This window comes from Schistocerca nitens, chromosome 2 (assembly GCF_023898315.1).
Source record: "Schistocerca nitens isolate TAMUIC-IGC-003100 chromosome 2, iqSchNite1.1, whole genome shotgun sequence".
Lineage (NCBI taxonomy): Eukaryota > Metazoa > Arthropoda > Insecta > Orthoptera > Acrididae > Schistocerca > Schistocerca nitens.
In genome coordinates, this window is record NC_064615.1 from 600,397,589 (window position 1) to 600,413,341 (window position 15,753).

Here is a 15,753-nt window from a genome sequence, read left to right on the forward strand (position 1 = left end):
GGCAACGTAAATTGCCATCTTCAAAACATCTACATACATCGGCCATTGTGCCACTCAGTGCAGAGGACTGTCGTCTAGTCATAAATATATTTGGGAGACACTCGTTGAAGAAGACGTACCAGTGTTATATCACATAAAATAAAAACATACTCGTGGTAAACACTCTCAAAAGTTTCTGATGCATTACATTTGCCTTATTATGTACCTTCAGCTGTCAATACAGACACAGCAAACTAAAAGTATTTTATCAGAAATTTTTGAAAATGTTTACCACAAGTATTGTTTTATTACATATGATTAAACACAGGTGCATCTTCTTCAACGAGTGGCTCCCAAATATATTTTTGACTAGATGACAGTGCTCTATACTGAGTGGCACAGTGGTTGTATATGTAGATGCTGTGAAGATAGCAATTTAAATTTCTGAAACTAGTCCTATATGTATGTATTTATTGCGATGTGGGGAAATAAAACTTCTCAGTTAGCTGTATGTCACTGTGTTATACCTACCAGTTTCGGACCAACAACAGGCCGTCGTCAAGCATAAAAAATTATTGGACGCATAACATGTAATTAATGTCATTTCTTATGCCTGAGGATGGGCTATTGTTCGGCGGCGTAGTTTTAATTAACGACCTACAGGTACTGTGACAAATTAAGATTTTCCGAAAATATCTGTTAAATTCTTAGATTATTTACTTTTAGATATTCGTCGCTGTGAGAATTATGTTTGGGCCTTTTTAGTATCAAGATAGCCTCAGCTCCTTTTAAAACGATTCCTGTCAACTATCATCGCTGGATGAGTGACCCAGGCAGTGGCACAATCGCCTAATAGAACAATATTTATTTATTGGCTCTCGTTGCCACAGTTCTTTCGCTATGTAGTGTCTGTTGAGTCATAGATGTGTCCGACGTTACCGACTGTGGTAGTTCATGTAGAGTAGTGAGTGTATTGACGTGTTGATATCGTGAGAGAGAATAAAACCGTGCTAAGCTCGCCATTACCCCCTATGACAAGAAGGCGACTTTCAAAGGGTAATAATTGTTAGTTGACTTCATTTTATTCTTACGTATAAATTTTATGATAACCCGCTTCTATGCATGGATAATGGAAATAGAGAGCATTGGCCACCCAACATGGCATAAACCAAAGTTGGCAGTAAGTATTTGTAAACAGCAGCCTCAGTTTCACTAATGCTTACACATGCCAAAGTTATATTGTAACGTGTGTCGTTATAAGTATGTTGAGTCCACATGAGTACCTTTAACGGTACAGCTGTGAAATGATACTTGGTTAGTGTGCTTTTTCAATGCCTGAGGCTTGCGTTATTTTTGTATTCATAAAACTGATGATGGTGGTGCCGTCAACCGAAATCAAGATCTGCAACAAAACACAGATGACATTACGACCGATGCTGACCTTCTTTCTGACTTGCATGTCGATTAATAATACATGGATGTCTCGTGTGTATGACTTATGGGTAGCATATAACTCAGTTTGGCACAGGAGAAGAAAAAAATTGGTACAATACTCATATTTATGTAGATGTTTTGATTTTATACGTGGTCAATAAATTAAAATTAAATACCTATGAGTCGTCGTAGGCTCCTTTTCCGCATCACATAGACATTTATTTACACTGAACTAAGCAAGGATGGCAACTTAGGGTATAATAAGCGCACAGAACATATAAAAATACTAATTCCGAAAAATTTCTTCTTATTATTGAAGAGGATGTAGATGAAGATGAAATGGGAGATAAGATACTGCGTGAAGAGTTTGACAGAGCACTGAAAGACCTGAGTCGAAACAAGGCCCCAGGAGTAGACAACATTCCATTAGAACTACTGATGGCCTTGGGAGAACCAGTCATGACAAAACTCTACCATCTGGTGAGCAAGATGTATGAGACAGGCGAAATACCCACAGACTTCAGGAAGAATATAATAATTCCAATCCCAAAGAAATCAGGTGTTGACACATGTGAAAATTACCGAACTATCAGTTTAATAAGTCACAGCTGCAAAATACTAACGCGAATTCTTTACAGACGAATGGAAAAACTGGTAGAAGCGGACCTCGGGGAAGATCAGTTTGGATTCCGTAGAAATGTTGGAACACGTGAGGCAATACTAACCTTACGACTTATCTTAGAAGAAAGATTAAGAAAAGGTAAACCTAAGTTTCTAGCATTTGTAGACTTAGAGAAAGCTTTTGACAACGTTAACTGGAATACTCTCTTTCAAATTCTGAAAGTGGCAGGGGTAAAATACAGGGAGCGAAAGGCTATTTACAATTTGTACAGAAACCAGATGGCAGTTATAAGAGTCGAGGGGCATGAAAGTGAAGCAGTGGTTGGGAAAGGAGTGAGACAGGGTTGTAGCCTCTCCCCGATGTTATTCAATCTGTATATTGAGCAAGCAGTAAAGGAAACAAAAGAAAAATTCGGAGTAGGTATTAAAATTCATGGAGAAGTAGTAAAAACTTTGAGGTTCGCCGATGACATTGTAATTCTGTCAGAGACAGCAAAAGACTTGTAAGAGCAGTTAAACGGAATGGACAGTGTCTTGAAAGGAGGATATAAGATGAACATCAACAAAAGCAAAACGAGGATAATGGAATGTAGTCAAATTAAATCGGGTGATGCTGAGGGGATTAGATTAGGAAATGAGACACTTAAAGTAGTAAAGGAGTTTTGCTATTTAGGGAGTAAAATAACTGATGATGGTCGAAGTAGAGAGGATATAAAATGTAGACTGGCAATGGCAAGGAAATCGTTTCTGAAGAAGAGAAATTTGTTAACATCGAGTATAGATTTAAGTGTCAGGAAGTCGTTTCTGAAAGTATTTGTATGGAGTGTAGCCATGTATGGAAGTGAAACATGGACGATAACTAGTGTGGACAAGAAGAGAATAGAAGCTTTCGAAATGTGGTGCTACAGAAGAATGCTGAAGATAAGGTGGGTAGATCACGTAACTAATGAGGAGGTATTGAATAGGATTGGGGAGAAGAGAAGTTTGTGGCACAACTTGACTAGAAGAAGGGATCGGTTGGCAGGACATGTATTGAGGCATCAAGGGATCACAAATTTAGCATTGGAGGGCAGCGTGGAGGGTAAAAATCGTAGAGGGAGACCAAGAGATCAATACACTAAGCAGATTGAGAAGGATGTAGGTTGCAGTAGGTACTGGGAGATGAAGAAGCTTGCACAGGATAGAGTAGCATGGAGAGCTGCATCAAACCAGTCTCAGGACTGAAGACCACAACAACAACAACAACAATTATTATGTTAAGTTAATATTGTGTGTGTGTGTGTGTGTGTGTGTGTGTGTGTGTGTACGTGCATGTGAGTGTGTGTAAATGACTTTTTATTGTGATACAACGTCAACAGTCAAATACATACATATGACATTGCAGTATTCTACATTTGCTATACGTAAATAATGATGAGTGGTTAATAATTATGAATGTTTTCGTGTAGGGTACATTTAGTAGTAATGCTTAGTATGCGGTTATTTGTTAGTTAGAGTTTGTATTAGGACTTAGGTCTATTATCTGATATTCCTAATGAACGGCTGATGTAAAATGTGAATCATTCTATAAATAACATAAATAGATAGATATGCAACTGACAGGGGGTAAAAATTATGTGGGGATGGATCTATTGGGTCTTCTGTGTCAGACGAGACAACTGCATATTTGGAATTGTTTTCTTTTGTCGTCTGCTCTCAGACAGACCATAGGTTACCCAAAAGTCAGCCATACAGAACATCCAAGCCCTATTAACTTAATGGTGGAGGTAAAATCCTCCGAAATGCTCAGTGAAAAGTAAAATACAGAGAAATGGACTGGTTGCAGCAGTTTCTGTTTCCAGTTTATAAATTACGTAAGTTAATTCCCACACGGATCTCTTAGTGCGACGTGTCAAGGAGGCGAATGTGAAAAGTAAATCCTACCGTCAGCGACGGTGGCAAACTGATGCAGCGCGCGTGACGGTTTGCGCCTCGCGACAGGCGGGCCAGTTGCCGAACAGTGAGGCGTTCCGTCGTCGTCGTCGTCGGCGGCGGCGGATCTCTTTATCAGCGACCGACATACAGAACAGCCCGCCTTTCCTGTTCGTCATTGCCGGCAAACATTCCCTGCCCTTGTGGAACGGGTTACCTACATTTCAGTTGTTTCATTGGATACTGGAACGCGGATGTCACCCGTTGTCAGATTCCGTAAAAAGAAAAACCTCTCGGGTTTTAGTTGTCAAATATTTCATCATCGAGTGCGTAGCGATAGTCATTTTCTCAATACCAAATTCCTGCTCGAGATGAAACAGGCTTCGACGAAAACACTAGTGCATAGTTTCGAGAAGGCGTTGTTAAAAGGAGCGATCCTGACAATAATAAAGAATTTTATGTAAGAGTAGATTTTTTTCTATTTGCTAGATAACACATCTTGGTCACCCAACTCTTTTATGATTGCTAGTTTCGAATCTCACAGAGTTACCTCCAGATCAAAAAGGACACTACAAAAGCTCTGCAGTCACCTTTCTGATCAGAATCGATAATCAATAAATTCTATAAACATGGGCTCTAAAGTGTATACCTTAACAACTACGAACATCTTTCATCTTCATCCAAATACGCCACGTGCTGTTGACATTTTCCCCTTTACTTTTAAGGTAGAGGAGACAGATGGGGTGGAGTGTTGTTTCTTCGCGCCAAAGGTTTTTGATTCAGTTCTCAACTTCTCCACAGTGTCTCATGAAGCGAAGGCATGCGACATTGTTAATGGTGATCCAGTCGTTGGCTGGGGACGTTGAGCTCCGAGGCCCCGTAGTGCTATTTGAGAGGATAGCACCGTGTTTCACACTTTCTTTTCTCTCATCTCATAAAACGCAATCATGAGACCACACTACACACACACACGCGCGCACACACACACACACACATTACATTCATCTACAAGTATCAAATGCGCGAAACACACATATCTCACATTTCGCAAAGGAAATGTGCCAGTGAGCCTGAATAACAGAAAAATCGTATTCAGTTAGCCTGCTGAACCTGACTCTCGGGGTGTCCCAGCCAATCATGTCATACGAATTTACTTTGATTCATTGTTATGTGATATCATAGATCTGCTTGATATTTTGCCCGTCCTTCTGCCTGATATTAACAGGTGACTCTCATGTGAATCAGTTGATAAGGCTGGCAGTGAGAGAAATGCCGGTAATTTATTTTGACATAAGAAGTGAAACACTAAAAGGATAAATAAAACATGCAAAGAAAAGTCGCACTATATCTCGAGTCTGAAATGCTAAGGACTGAACATGCACGAAAGAATCATTAAAAGATTAATAATACGACGTCAGGTTACTATTGCTCACCTGATCGAGCTGTATCGAGTGAAGGTCTTCTCTTATCGACAATTTCTTCAGGTTCGTAATACAGCATGTCCATACATTATCTTTAAATCTTTAGATCATAGTAACTTTAAAAGTTACACTGCACAATAATAATTGTTTTTCAAACCATTACAAGGTAACACACAAAGTTTTGATTCCTCATTCGTACACGTCATGCGTGGACCGCCACTGGCACGGACAACGTCCAGTCAGTATTCATTTCTCTCCAGGCACGCTCCAGGAACTCTACGGCAACATGTTCAGATCCATTGTGAATGCCTGTCTTCAAGTTCTATAGATCTGTAACATTTATTTGGTCCACTTGATCCTCTACAAAACGTCGTAGGAAGTATCTCCATTGTTGTGAGGTCTGGTGATACTGGCAGCCACCGAATCGGACCATCTCGTCCATTCCACTTCTGGACTCTTTTCATCCAGACATTTAGCGGCCAATGCGTGGTGCCCCACCCTACTGGAACATGATGTCATGTTGTAGATATTCCAATTACGTTACGGCAAATTCTTGTAACATGTCCAAGTAAAACTCATTGTTGCCAGTAGACTCGCTGAAAAAGTATGGACTTATGATGCAGTTGACTATCTCTTTCCATTTCACGTTTAATATTAGAACAGTAAAATCCCCATACACAACGATATAACGGTTCAGTTTTCCCGTAACATGAAAAACTGTCTCATCAGAGAAGCAAATCTTTTCCAAAAAGTTGTTCACGACAAACTCAGCTAACATATTCACTGCAGACTGTTCACCCTGAGTTTTGTCCGTCAATTTTAGTGCTTAAAGGAGCTGCATTTGCTAATTATAAAAGCGTCGTAACCTACTATGCAAGACTCTGTGCATTGTTCACTGCGGTATTTTCAGGCCTCTGGCCGCCGTCTGCACTGAATTTGCCGGACACCTTGCAAACGGCTGTCGTTCCGAATACTTGGTCCAACGACGGTTCCCTTCCGTATTGTGTCCGTAACTGTCGCTACACTTGGGCATCGGACTTCGTCGCTATGAACCAGGTTACATACTGAGCTTACTCATGTGCTGAACCTGTAAAATAAAACTAAAAGAGTATGAATTATTGTGCCATATGTTGAAAACGAGTTGTTCTCATACATATATAGTTTTAAAATAGTCTAAAATTCTAAAGATGGTTTATGGGCACCCTCTACTTCCAATTCTGTTTCAGACTGTACATGCATGGAAGAAGGTGCACTTATGCAACTGCTCTCGCTTGACCCTCCCTTAACAACGGATCCCTCTGTTCTAGGCGTGGCTGAGTAGCACCAGAAGGCAAGCAGGTCTTCACAGCCAGCGGGTATGAAACACCTGCTGATGACCGCGGAGCGGCATTCTATAGTAAGTACACCACGGACGTCCACGTCTCCTCCGTGACTGTCACTTATAGTCATGGAAAAACAATTATTCTGGACGAATTTTCTCAAAACTAATGCTCATTTTACAACGTTAATCATCTGAAAAATATTAACCGTACTTTAATCGTCTTGCCTACATTTATCAGTACACAATTACCAGTGTTTGTGAATTAACAACTCCTTGACTGATTTAATCGAGGTGTTTAGTTACCATTTATTTTTCAACTTCTCACTACGAGTATAAGAACTACTTTCCGTTGTTTACTTTCATAATGTCAGTTTTACACTGAAGAGCCAAAGAAACTGGTATACCTGCCTAATAGCGTGTAGGGCCCCGTGAGCAAGCAGAAGTTCCGCACCACGATGTGGCATGGACTTGACTAAAGTCTGTAGCAGTGCCGGGGGAAACTAACACCATGAATCCTGCAGAGCTGTCCATAAACCCGTAAGAGTACGGGAGAGTGGAGATCTCTTCTGAACAGCACGTTGCAAGGCACCCCAGATATGCTAAATAATGTTCCTGTTCGAGGAGTTTAGTGGCCAGCGGAAGAGTTTAAACTCAGAAGAGCGCTTCTGGAGCTACTCTGTAGCAATTATGAACGTGTGGGGTGTCGCATTGTCCTGTTGGAATTGCTGAACTCTGTCGGAATGCACAATGGACATGAATGGATGCAGGTGATCAGACAGGATGCTTAAGTACGCGTCACCTGTCACATTCGTATCAGGGGTCCAATATCACTCCAACTACATCCACCCCACACCATTACAGAGCCTCCACCAGCTCGAACAGTCTCCAGTTGACATGCAGGGTCTATGGATTCATGAGGTTTTCTCCATACCCGTTCACGTCCATCCGCTTGATACAATTTGAAACGAGGCTCGTCCGACCAGGCAACACATTTCCAGTCGTCAACAGTCCAATGTCGATGCTGTCAGGCCCAGCCAAGGCGTAAGGCTTTGTGTCGTGCAGTCGTCAAGGGTACACGAGTAGGTCTTTGGCTCCGAAAGCCCATATCAATGATTTTTCGATGAATGGTTCACACGCTGACACTTGTTGATGGTCCAGCATTGAAGTCCTCAGCAATTAGCGGAAGGGTAGCACTTCTGTCACGTTGCACGATTTTCTCCAGTCGTCGTTGACACCGTTATTGCAGGATCTTTTTCCGGCAGCAGTGATGTTGGAGATTTGATGTCTTACTGGATTCCTGATACTCACGGTCCACTCGTGAAATGGTCGTACAGGGAAATTCCCACTTCATCTCTACCTCGGAGCGCTGTGTCCCATCAGTCGTGCGCCGACTGTAACACCACGTTCAAACTCACTTAAACCTTGATACCCTTCCATTGTAGCAGCAGTAACCGATCTAAAAACTGCACCAGATTCAAATCAAATGGCTCCAAGCACTATGGGACTTAACATCTGAGGTCATCAGTCCCCTAGACTTAGAATCAAATGGCTCTGAGCACTATGGGACTTAACATCTGCGGTCATCAGTCCCCTAGACCTAGACCTACTTAAACCTAAGGACATCTCACACATCCATGCCCGTGGCAGGATTCGAATCTACGACCGTAGCAGCAGCGCGGTTCCGGACTGAAGCGCCTAGAACCGCTCGGCCACAGTGGCCGGCACTGCGCCAGACATTTGTTGTGTTACACAGGCGTTGCCGACCGCAGCTCTGTATTCCCCTTGTTTACATATGTCTGTATTTGAATACGCATGCATAAACCATTTTTTACGCGCTTCACTGTATATCGATACTGTTTGGAAAACATGTCGATATATCGATATTTTATCAACAGCTCTATTTCCTTCATCATTTTTTTTTACTAGTGTAATGCGACCAACGTTCTCTCGAGAGTAAATGAATTCTTCGGTTCGTGTGCGAAACTTCTGCATGGCCAAACTGATGACTGGCCGCAGAAGAAGCAGTTTCCCTGGTGTGCGCGAGCTGTGTGTAGCGCAGGGGGAGTGGAGCGCTGCGAGTGTACCGGCCCAGCTGTCCGGGCCGGTGTTTGCTCTAGATAACGGCGACCTGGCCCGCTCGCGGCGCTCACCTCTACTCTGCTCCGCTTCCAGGGAAACCGCAGCAGTCGCCTTAACGCTCTCGCTCTGACGCTCTCCACCAACTCTCGCACCGCTCACCAGACAGTGGCGGGCCGGTCGTGTTCTGAACTGCGAGCAAGAGACCAGTGGACGTCTTTCTACACACAACGAGTCCCCTTCTTAAAGATGCTGATCCTCTGCCTGCCCTAATGGTAACAGCTTTTCCTCTCTAATGTTCACTACATCAAGCGCATTTTCTCCCTCTACATCTGCCTCTATACAAGTACTCTGCAGACCACCACAAGGCGCATGGTGGAGAGTACGTTGTACCACTGCTAGTCATTCCACTCCCCTTTCCATTCCCAAATGGAGTGAGGGAAAAAATGTTGTCTACATGCCTCCGCACGGGCTCTGAATTAGCTTGTCTTCGCTGTGTATGTTGGTGGCAGTAGGATCGTTCTGCAGTCTCTCACAGATGCCGACGCTCAAAACTTTCTTAAGTGTGTTTTGCGAAAAGAACGTCTTCTTATCTCTAGGGATTCCCGTTTGAGTTCATGAAGCATTTCTTTAATACTCGTGTGCTGATTGGATCTATAATTATAGTAGAAAGCCTCTGAATTGCTTCGATGTCTTCCCCTAGTCCGAATTGGTGGCAATTCTCGAACAGTACTCTCGAATGGGTCGCACATGTGTTCTGTATGCGGTCTCCTTTGTACGAGGCTTATTCGAAAAAAATAAGGACCCTTCGGTCATGTTGTTGTTGTTATGGTCTTCAGTCCTGAGACTGGTTTGATGCAGCTCTCCATGCTACTCTATCCTGTACAAGCTTCTTTTCCGGTCATAAAAGTATGTATACATTCCTTAGAAGAAGGAAACACTCTTATACGTAGGACATCAACAGCTAAAATAATTATACGTACGGGAAGAAACACACGATCATATGAAAATATAGTCAGGTGTTAAAATGCTGGTAAAACTCAATAGAGTCCAATTTGGCGCGTTAGCTGTTTTATTGTAGTCGCTCAGGGTGTGACGCAACCGGTTTCGTACCATGTAGGTACATCCTCAGCTGTATTTAATGCCTAATTTCCCATGTTATCTAAACGTTGTTCAAAGGTGAAACGAAGAGCACCGCTGACGCAACCACTAACGCAAGTAAAACTTAATAAAGCCAGTAGTCACTGTTAATTTACGTTTGGAGAGCACCAGACGTCCCATGAGGTAAGGAGAAACCGTCTACACTTTCGAACATCTGAATATTGAGATGACATCCAGAGTACAACAGTGTCTACCTCTCCCGCTTCGAGAATACCTAAGTATCGTCAGAAATGGTAGGTGTGTTCCAGAAAGTGCTGCTCTACATGTGTAACTGGAATGAACATTCATTCCGCATGGTAGTAAGGCCGTCAGAACTGGTTTCCTGGGTTTAAGGACGACATAGCCTCCGTGAAGAACATACGGAGTCCCCATTATCCCTCTTAGAAGAAGCTTTTATTAGCACTTTTATTTGCCAACAATGAAGCATAAACTCCTTCAACCTGTCCGCATAGACGTTCTCCACCCAGGAATTGAACCAGCTGACAACGGTGTTCTTGAGTATCTCGTCGTCTTTAAACAATTCTCCACCGAGACACTGTTTCAAGTGTTAGAGAAGACAATATTCGCTGTATTTGAAGACTGAACTGTATGGCGGGTGTATAAAAGTTCCCAAAGGAATTGCTGAATCTTAACCTTGGTACGGACAGCGATGTCAGAACGTGTGTTGTTGAGGTGGACTGTCCCAGGCACGTCCGGTACGAGGCAGTTAATGGCAAAGCGGCGACTGTCAATGACATCGCAATCTGTGATTCATTTGTTTTAAGATTTTATCGGACTCGATAATGCACCTCCACCCTGCTTTCCATTACGCACATTTCTTCGCCCAGTTTTAAAGTATCGACACCATTGCGCAATCTTTCCTTTGCACATGACAGCAGGCCCATAAACTAGGTACAGCTGTAGAGCAGCTGTAGATTCTTTTGGGCACTTACATCACGACCTTCGCAACTGGCGGGAGCAACGCTTTTTGCAATCACAGTTATTTGCTTTTACCTACATGTAAATGATTGTGGAAGCAAAACAATGACTTCTGTAGCTTCGTAAACAATCAATGGGCATTGCTACCTTCGTGGAACCTTGTTCTGGATGGCCAACATCCAAACATAAGTAAACCGTCCTTAATTATCGAATGTGCCTCGAAGATGAGCTACACTTTCCTAAGATTATTCCAGTTAATCGAAGACAATCGTTTTCTTTCCTTACTACCGTCCTTGCATACTCGTCCTGTTCATGTTGTTTTGGAATTTTACGTCTAGATGGTTAATCGATGCGACTGGGTCAAGCAGCACGGCACTAACAGTGTTTTCGAACTTCACAGGATTTTTTCCTACTTATCTGTATTAACTTACATTTTTTCCACATTTGGAATAAGCCGCCATTCATCTCTACAGCGTCATCAGCAAGCACTCGCATTTTGCTGCCAACCATATCGATTAGACTGTTTCAGTAAATAGATAACAAGAAAGGTCCTGTAACACTTCCTTTGTGCACTCTCGACGATACCTGTGTCTTCTATGAAGACTCATCGTCCAGGCCAGCGTACTAGGTTGCACTTCCAAAAAAGTCCATGCCTGACACATATTAGAGATCCTATTCCGTATACTTGGGCCTTCGTTCATAGACTGCAGTGTGGCACTGTTTCAAACGCTTTCCAAAATCTCCTTCCTACTTACTGTTCTCTTTTCAATGAGAGAGGAAGGTTGGCTTCCTGCAGCCTGTCAACTTTACGGAGGGACCTATCGGTTCGGATAGGATCCGAGGTATGGATTTCAAATAAATAAAGGATTGCCAGTGTTAAAAGTTGAGTCAACAGACGAAAATCGAATCCGAAATCCTCGAACTTACAATCCATCTAAAGAGCCACAAATCCAAAACACTAACTCCAATAACTTATTCGAGCCGAAAGCTCTCTTGCACGCTATTTATCATTGCATATTCCTTTATGAAATGCAGAAAATGAATCGTATTCATTTATTCTTCAGACTAAATAACTTACGTCGTGGACTTTACCTCATTAAAACGTACGTTCTTTCACTGACATCCATGTTTATTCCAATAGCAGCTTTCTCATCTTGAATCACTGCTATTTGAAAGGACGGAATTTCAGGGCAGACAGTCCCGATGGTAAAGAATATTTTCTTGTCCCTCTTCGTTCCGCTTGTTCTTTTCCTTGAGTTACCTCTATGTACAATAAATACTTCAAAGGAAATCTTATTTTGTCATCTCAGCATTAGTTAAGTTGAGAGCTTGTAGACTAACTTACAGGTCATGTTTGATATTTCGGTTTAGTAGTCATCTTCAAGCATTTTATTTCAACACCGATGCATATAATTCAGCGAAAGATATACAGCGGTGATAATATCGGCGTACTTAACACTGAAAAGCAATGACTGATGTTAGTATCAATCTCCCGTTTAGTCAGGGAATTTTCTGGCTGCTTACAACTGTAATGAGTCGGGAATCAAATCCCGACCTTCGTCATTCAGAGGAGATGATCTTGCCACAGAACCATCCACGACGACTATCACTGTTCCAATATCTCAGTAACCTTTTTCCTACTTTCCAAACTGCAAAACAGCTGGTGAGACACTGACAGGCTGTTTCGTTAGCTAAGCACACAAGGCAAAAAAATTAGTCACCACCCCACCCCCACCCCTCCAACAGACACCGCGCCATTAGCGTGTAACTCTGCCTCTGTCTTGATAACGGCCTCAGTCCGGAGAGTAACAGTCCATAAATTTTTTACAGCTAAGCCGTGTGCAGCTGACGCAGCTCACAGATCACTAGATTCCGTAGAGGTAACAAATATGGGGAATGTTGAGTCTCGTGTTTCATCCTCTGCCCCAGGTAGTCACAGACATTTTCTGTGGGATTAAAGCAGGGTGTTTTACAGACCATTCGACATGCGTTAGGATGCTTGGAGTGTACGCCATACCAGGAGCGTATGCATGCAGCTGTGTGAACAGGCTGCTGCAGTCTGGACGACAGTACTGTCCACAGCACACTAATCATGGTGATGTAGAAGAAAAGGGCAACAACTGGTCGCTGATGATGTTTAAATAAAAGTTCTGCATCATTCTGAAAAGATAAAACCGTTTTACCTGTAAGTCTTTTATTTATAGGCGCGACCTGTTTCGCAGCACTTTAGTAATAGTCCAATGTTTGTGCGTAGGGAGTTCAGAAGAATGGGTTACAATGGTCGAGCGGTTCTCCATAAGCCACACATTTCTATTTTGATAAATGAAGAAACTGCAGAAGAGCTGCTTATTCAACAAACGTTTTGTTGTGTGCGCCACCGGTTTCGGAGCACCTAAAAGTTCTATTATCTGATGTAAAAGAAAGTCACTTAAACATTTGAGATCATCCTCATTCCAATGTTGTCATGGAACCAAAGGCTCCATGACAAAAGGTTAAAAGGGACAAAAAGACCACTCCTCCGTGCTGCGCGACCGGGAACGCAAACAGGAAAGCTACATAATTCTCTTGTTTACATAGTTTCTCTGGCTGTTAAGGAATTTCTGTCCCTTTTACCATTTTGACATGGAACCTTTCGTTCTTAGACAACATTGGGGTGAGGATGATCTCAGATGATTAAGTGATTTTATTTATGATGGAGCTTTAAGTGTTCCAAAGCCGATCGTGTACACAGTAGAAAGATTGTGGGTTAAGCATATGTTCTGCGGTTTCTTCATTCTTCAAATTGGACTTGAACAGTTGCGTCTGACTCATAAGAAGACCTCTTTCTACACATTTCTATAGTTATTGCTAAGTGACGTTTGAGGTGGTAAAAAGAACGATGCCACTGGATGGGTGATGACTGAAGACGAATGTTTTAGAGTGGTGAATCACATTATACCCTGCGACAATCCAATGGAAGGGTTTCAGTTTGGCAAATACCTGCAGAACTTCACCTGCTATCGTGTGTATTGGCAACTGAATTACGGAGGGGGTTATGTTACAGTACGATAGTTTTTTTCCTTGGGTATAGTGTTGTCCACTTCGCCCGCATCTCGTGGTCGAGCGGTAGCGTTCTCGCTTCCCACGCCCGGGTTCCCGGGTTCGATTCCCGGCGGGGTCAGGGATTTTCTCTGCCTCGTGATGGCTGGGTGTTGTGTGCTGTCCTTAGGTTAGTTAGGTTTAAGTAGTTCTAAGTTCTAGGGGACTGATGACCATAGCTGTTAAGTCCCATAGTGCTCAGAGCCATTTGAACCATTTTGTTGTCCACTTCCTGTACTTAAGCAAATACTAAATGCGAAAGGATATGAATACAATTTACATCATTGTGTAGTGCCTAAGATAGACGAACACTTAAGAGATAATTGTTCGTGTCAGCATGACAATGCTCCCTGTCAGCATTTTTGAGACAATGGCTCTGAGCACTATGGGAGTCAACTACTGAGGTCATTAGTCCCCTAGAACTTAGAACTAGTTAAACCTAACTAACCTAAGGACATCACAAACATCCATGCCCGAGGTAGGATTCGAACCTGCGACCGTAGCGGACTCGCGGTTCCAGACTGCAGCGCCTTTAACCGCACGGCCACTTCGGCCGGCTTTGAGACAATGATTTGTGGAAATTAAGTCCTGAAGAAGACTGTCCGGTCCAGAGTCTAGACCTGAACCCATTGTAACAGGTTTCGGATGAGTTAAAACGTCGAATTCGCTGCAGTCACCAGCATCCTGTATGACTACCTTCTCCGGTTTCGGCTCTTGCGAGAGAATGGGTGAAGGGCGCGCATACCTCACGTTAATGTCCACTAATAGGTGTCCGGATACTTTTGATCACACAGTGTGTACTGAGAACATAGAATGAATGTTTCAGTTTCTCTCCAGTCACTGTTAATATACTCATACACGCTCAGACAGAGAACTACAAGACAGCAGAGAACGCTGAACGGCCTTGGCGGGTGTCTGGTGAGGCTTATGAGCTGATGTGTCCTGCAGGAGCATCGGCACGCAGGCATCGCCATGGACGGCGCCGGCGGCAGCGACGCCAAGCAGAAGGCGGCCCATCACCACCACCAACAACATCAGCAGCAGCAGCAACAGCAGCGCGCCTCTGGGCAGCAGGCGTCCGTCATCACGTCAGCTGCACCGGGCTCGAGGAGGGAGCTACAACAGGTGAAGCCCACTCTCCTCAATAGCTTCACAAGTTCTGAACCTGCCTGACCACCAGGCGAAACAAGTCATGAGCCCCAGAATGAAATCTCACTCTGCAGTAGAGTGCGTGCTGATTTAAAAACGCCTGGCAGATAAAACTGAATGCCAGACTGGGACTCGAACCTGGGACCTTTGTGTTTCGTGGGTAGGTGCTTTGGTGACTGAGCTATCCAACTGTCATTAACAGAATAGATACAAGAATACATAAGGGGGGGGAGGTTACATGTTACACTGTTCGACAATTTCTAAGCAACAGAGACATTGTTGGACAGGAATAATCACAGCCAATGTTGGATGACTTGAAACGTAGTACGTATGTAACAGAGGTTGTGTGGTATATTTATAACGAAAAATGGTACAGACATCACTACATGGGAATGCAGGACAACAGAGATAATAAACGTTCATACTTGACACAGGTCAGACTCCCAGCATAAAGGTCCATAGTGCACTCCTAGGGCACTAATGCATAATTTTCACTTATTCATGCTGGCTAGCAATCTGTTGAGGGGTCCTTGGAGAATATTTTCCCACTCGTCTCTCAAGGCAGTTTTCAGTTCTTGCACAGTTCGGGGAGGGGATTTTTGTTGAGAAAAGCGTCTATCAAGAGCATCCCAAGCATGGTCAAGGGTTTAGGTCTGGGAGTACACAGGCCATTCTGTATATTCA

General features: G+C 43.1%; 1 protein-coding gene across 4 annotated transcripts in view; it reads left to right on the plus strand.

Moving 5' to 3' along the window:
* Positions 1–15,753, plus strand: part of LOC126236679 (box A-binding factor-like) — a 157,958-nt gene that overhangs the window by 19,697 nt on the left and 122,508 nt on the right. For 3 of the 4 annotated variants that reach the window (XM_049946166.1, XM_049946169.1, XM_049946167.1), the window contains exons 2-3: positions 6,674–6,762; positions 14,869–15,045. In XM_049946166.1, the coding sequence (XP_049802123.1) occupies positions 6,724–6,762; positions 14,869–15,045 (216 nt within the window). In that variant the 5' untranslated portion in view covers positions 6,674–6,723. Of the gene's footprint in view, positions 1–6,276; positions 6,423–6,673; positions 6,763–14,868; positions 15,046–15,753 lie in introns of all 4 variants that reach the window. The other variant, XM_049946168.1, reaches the window with a different exon arrangement.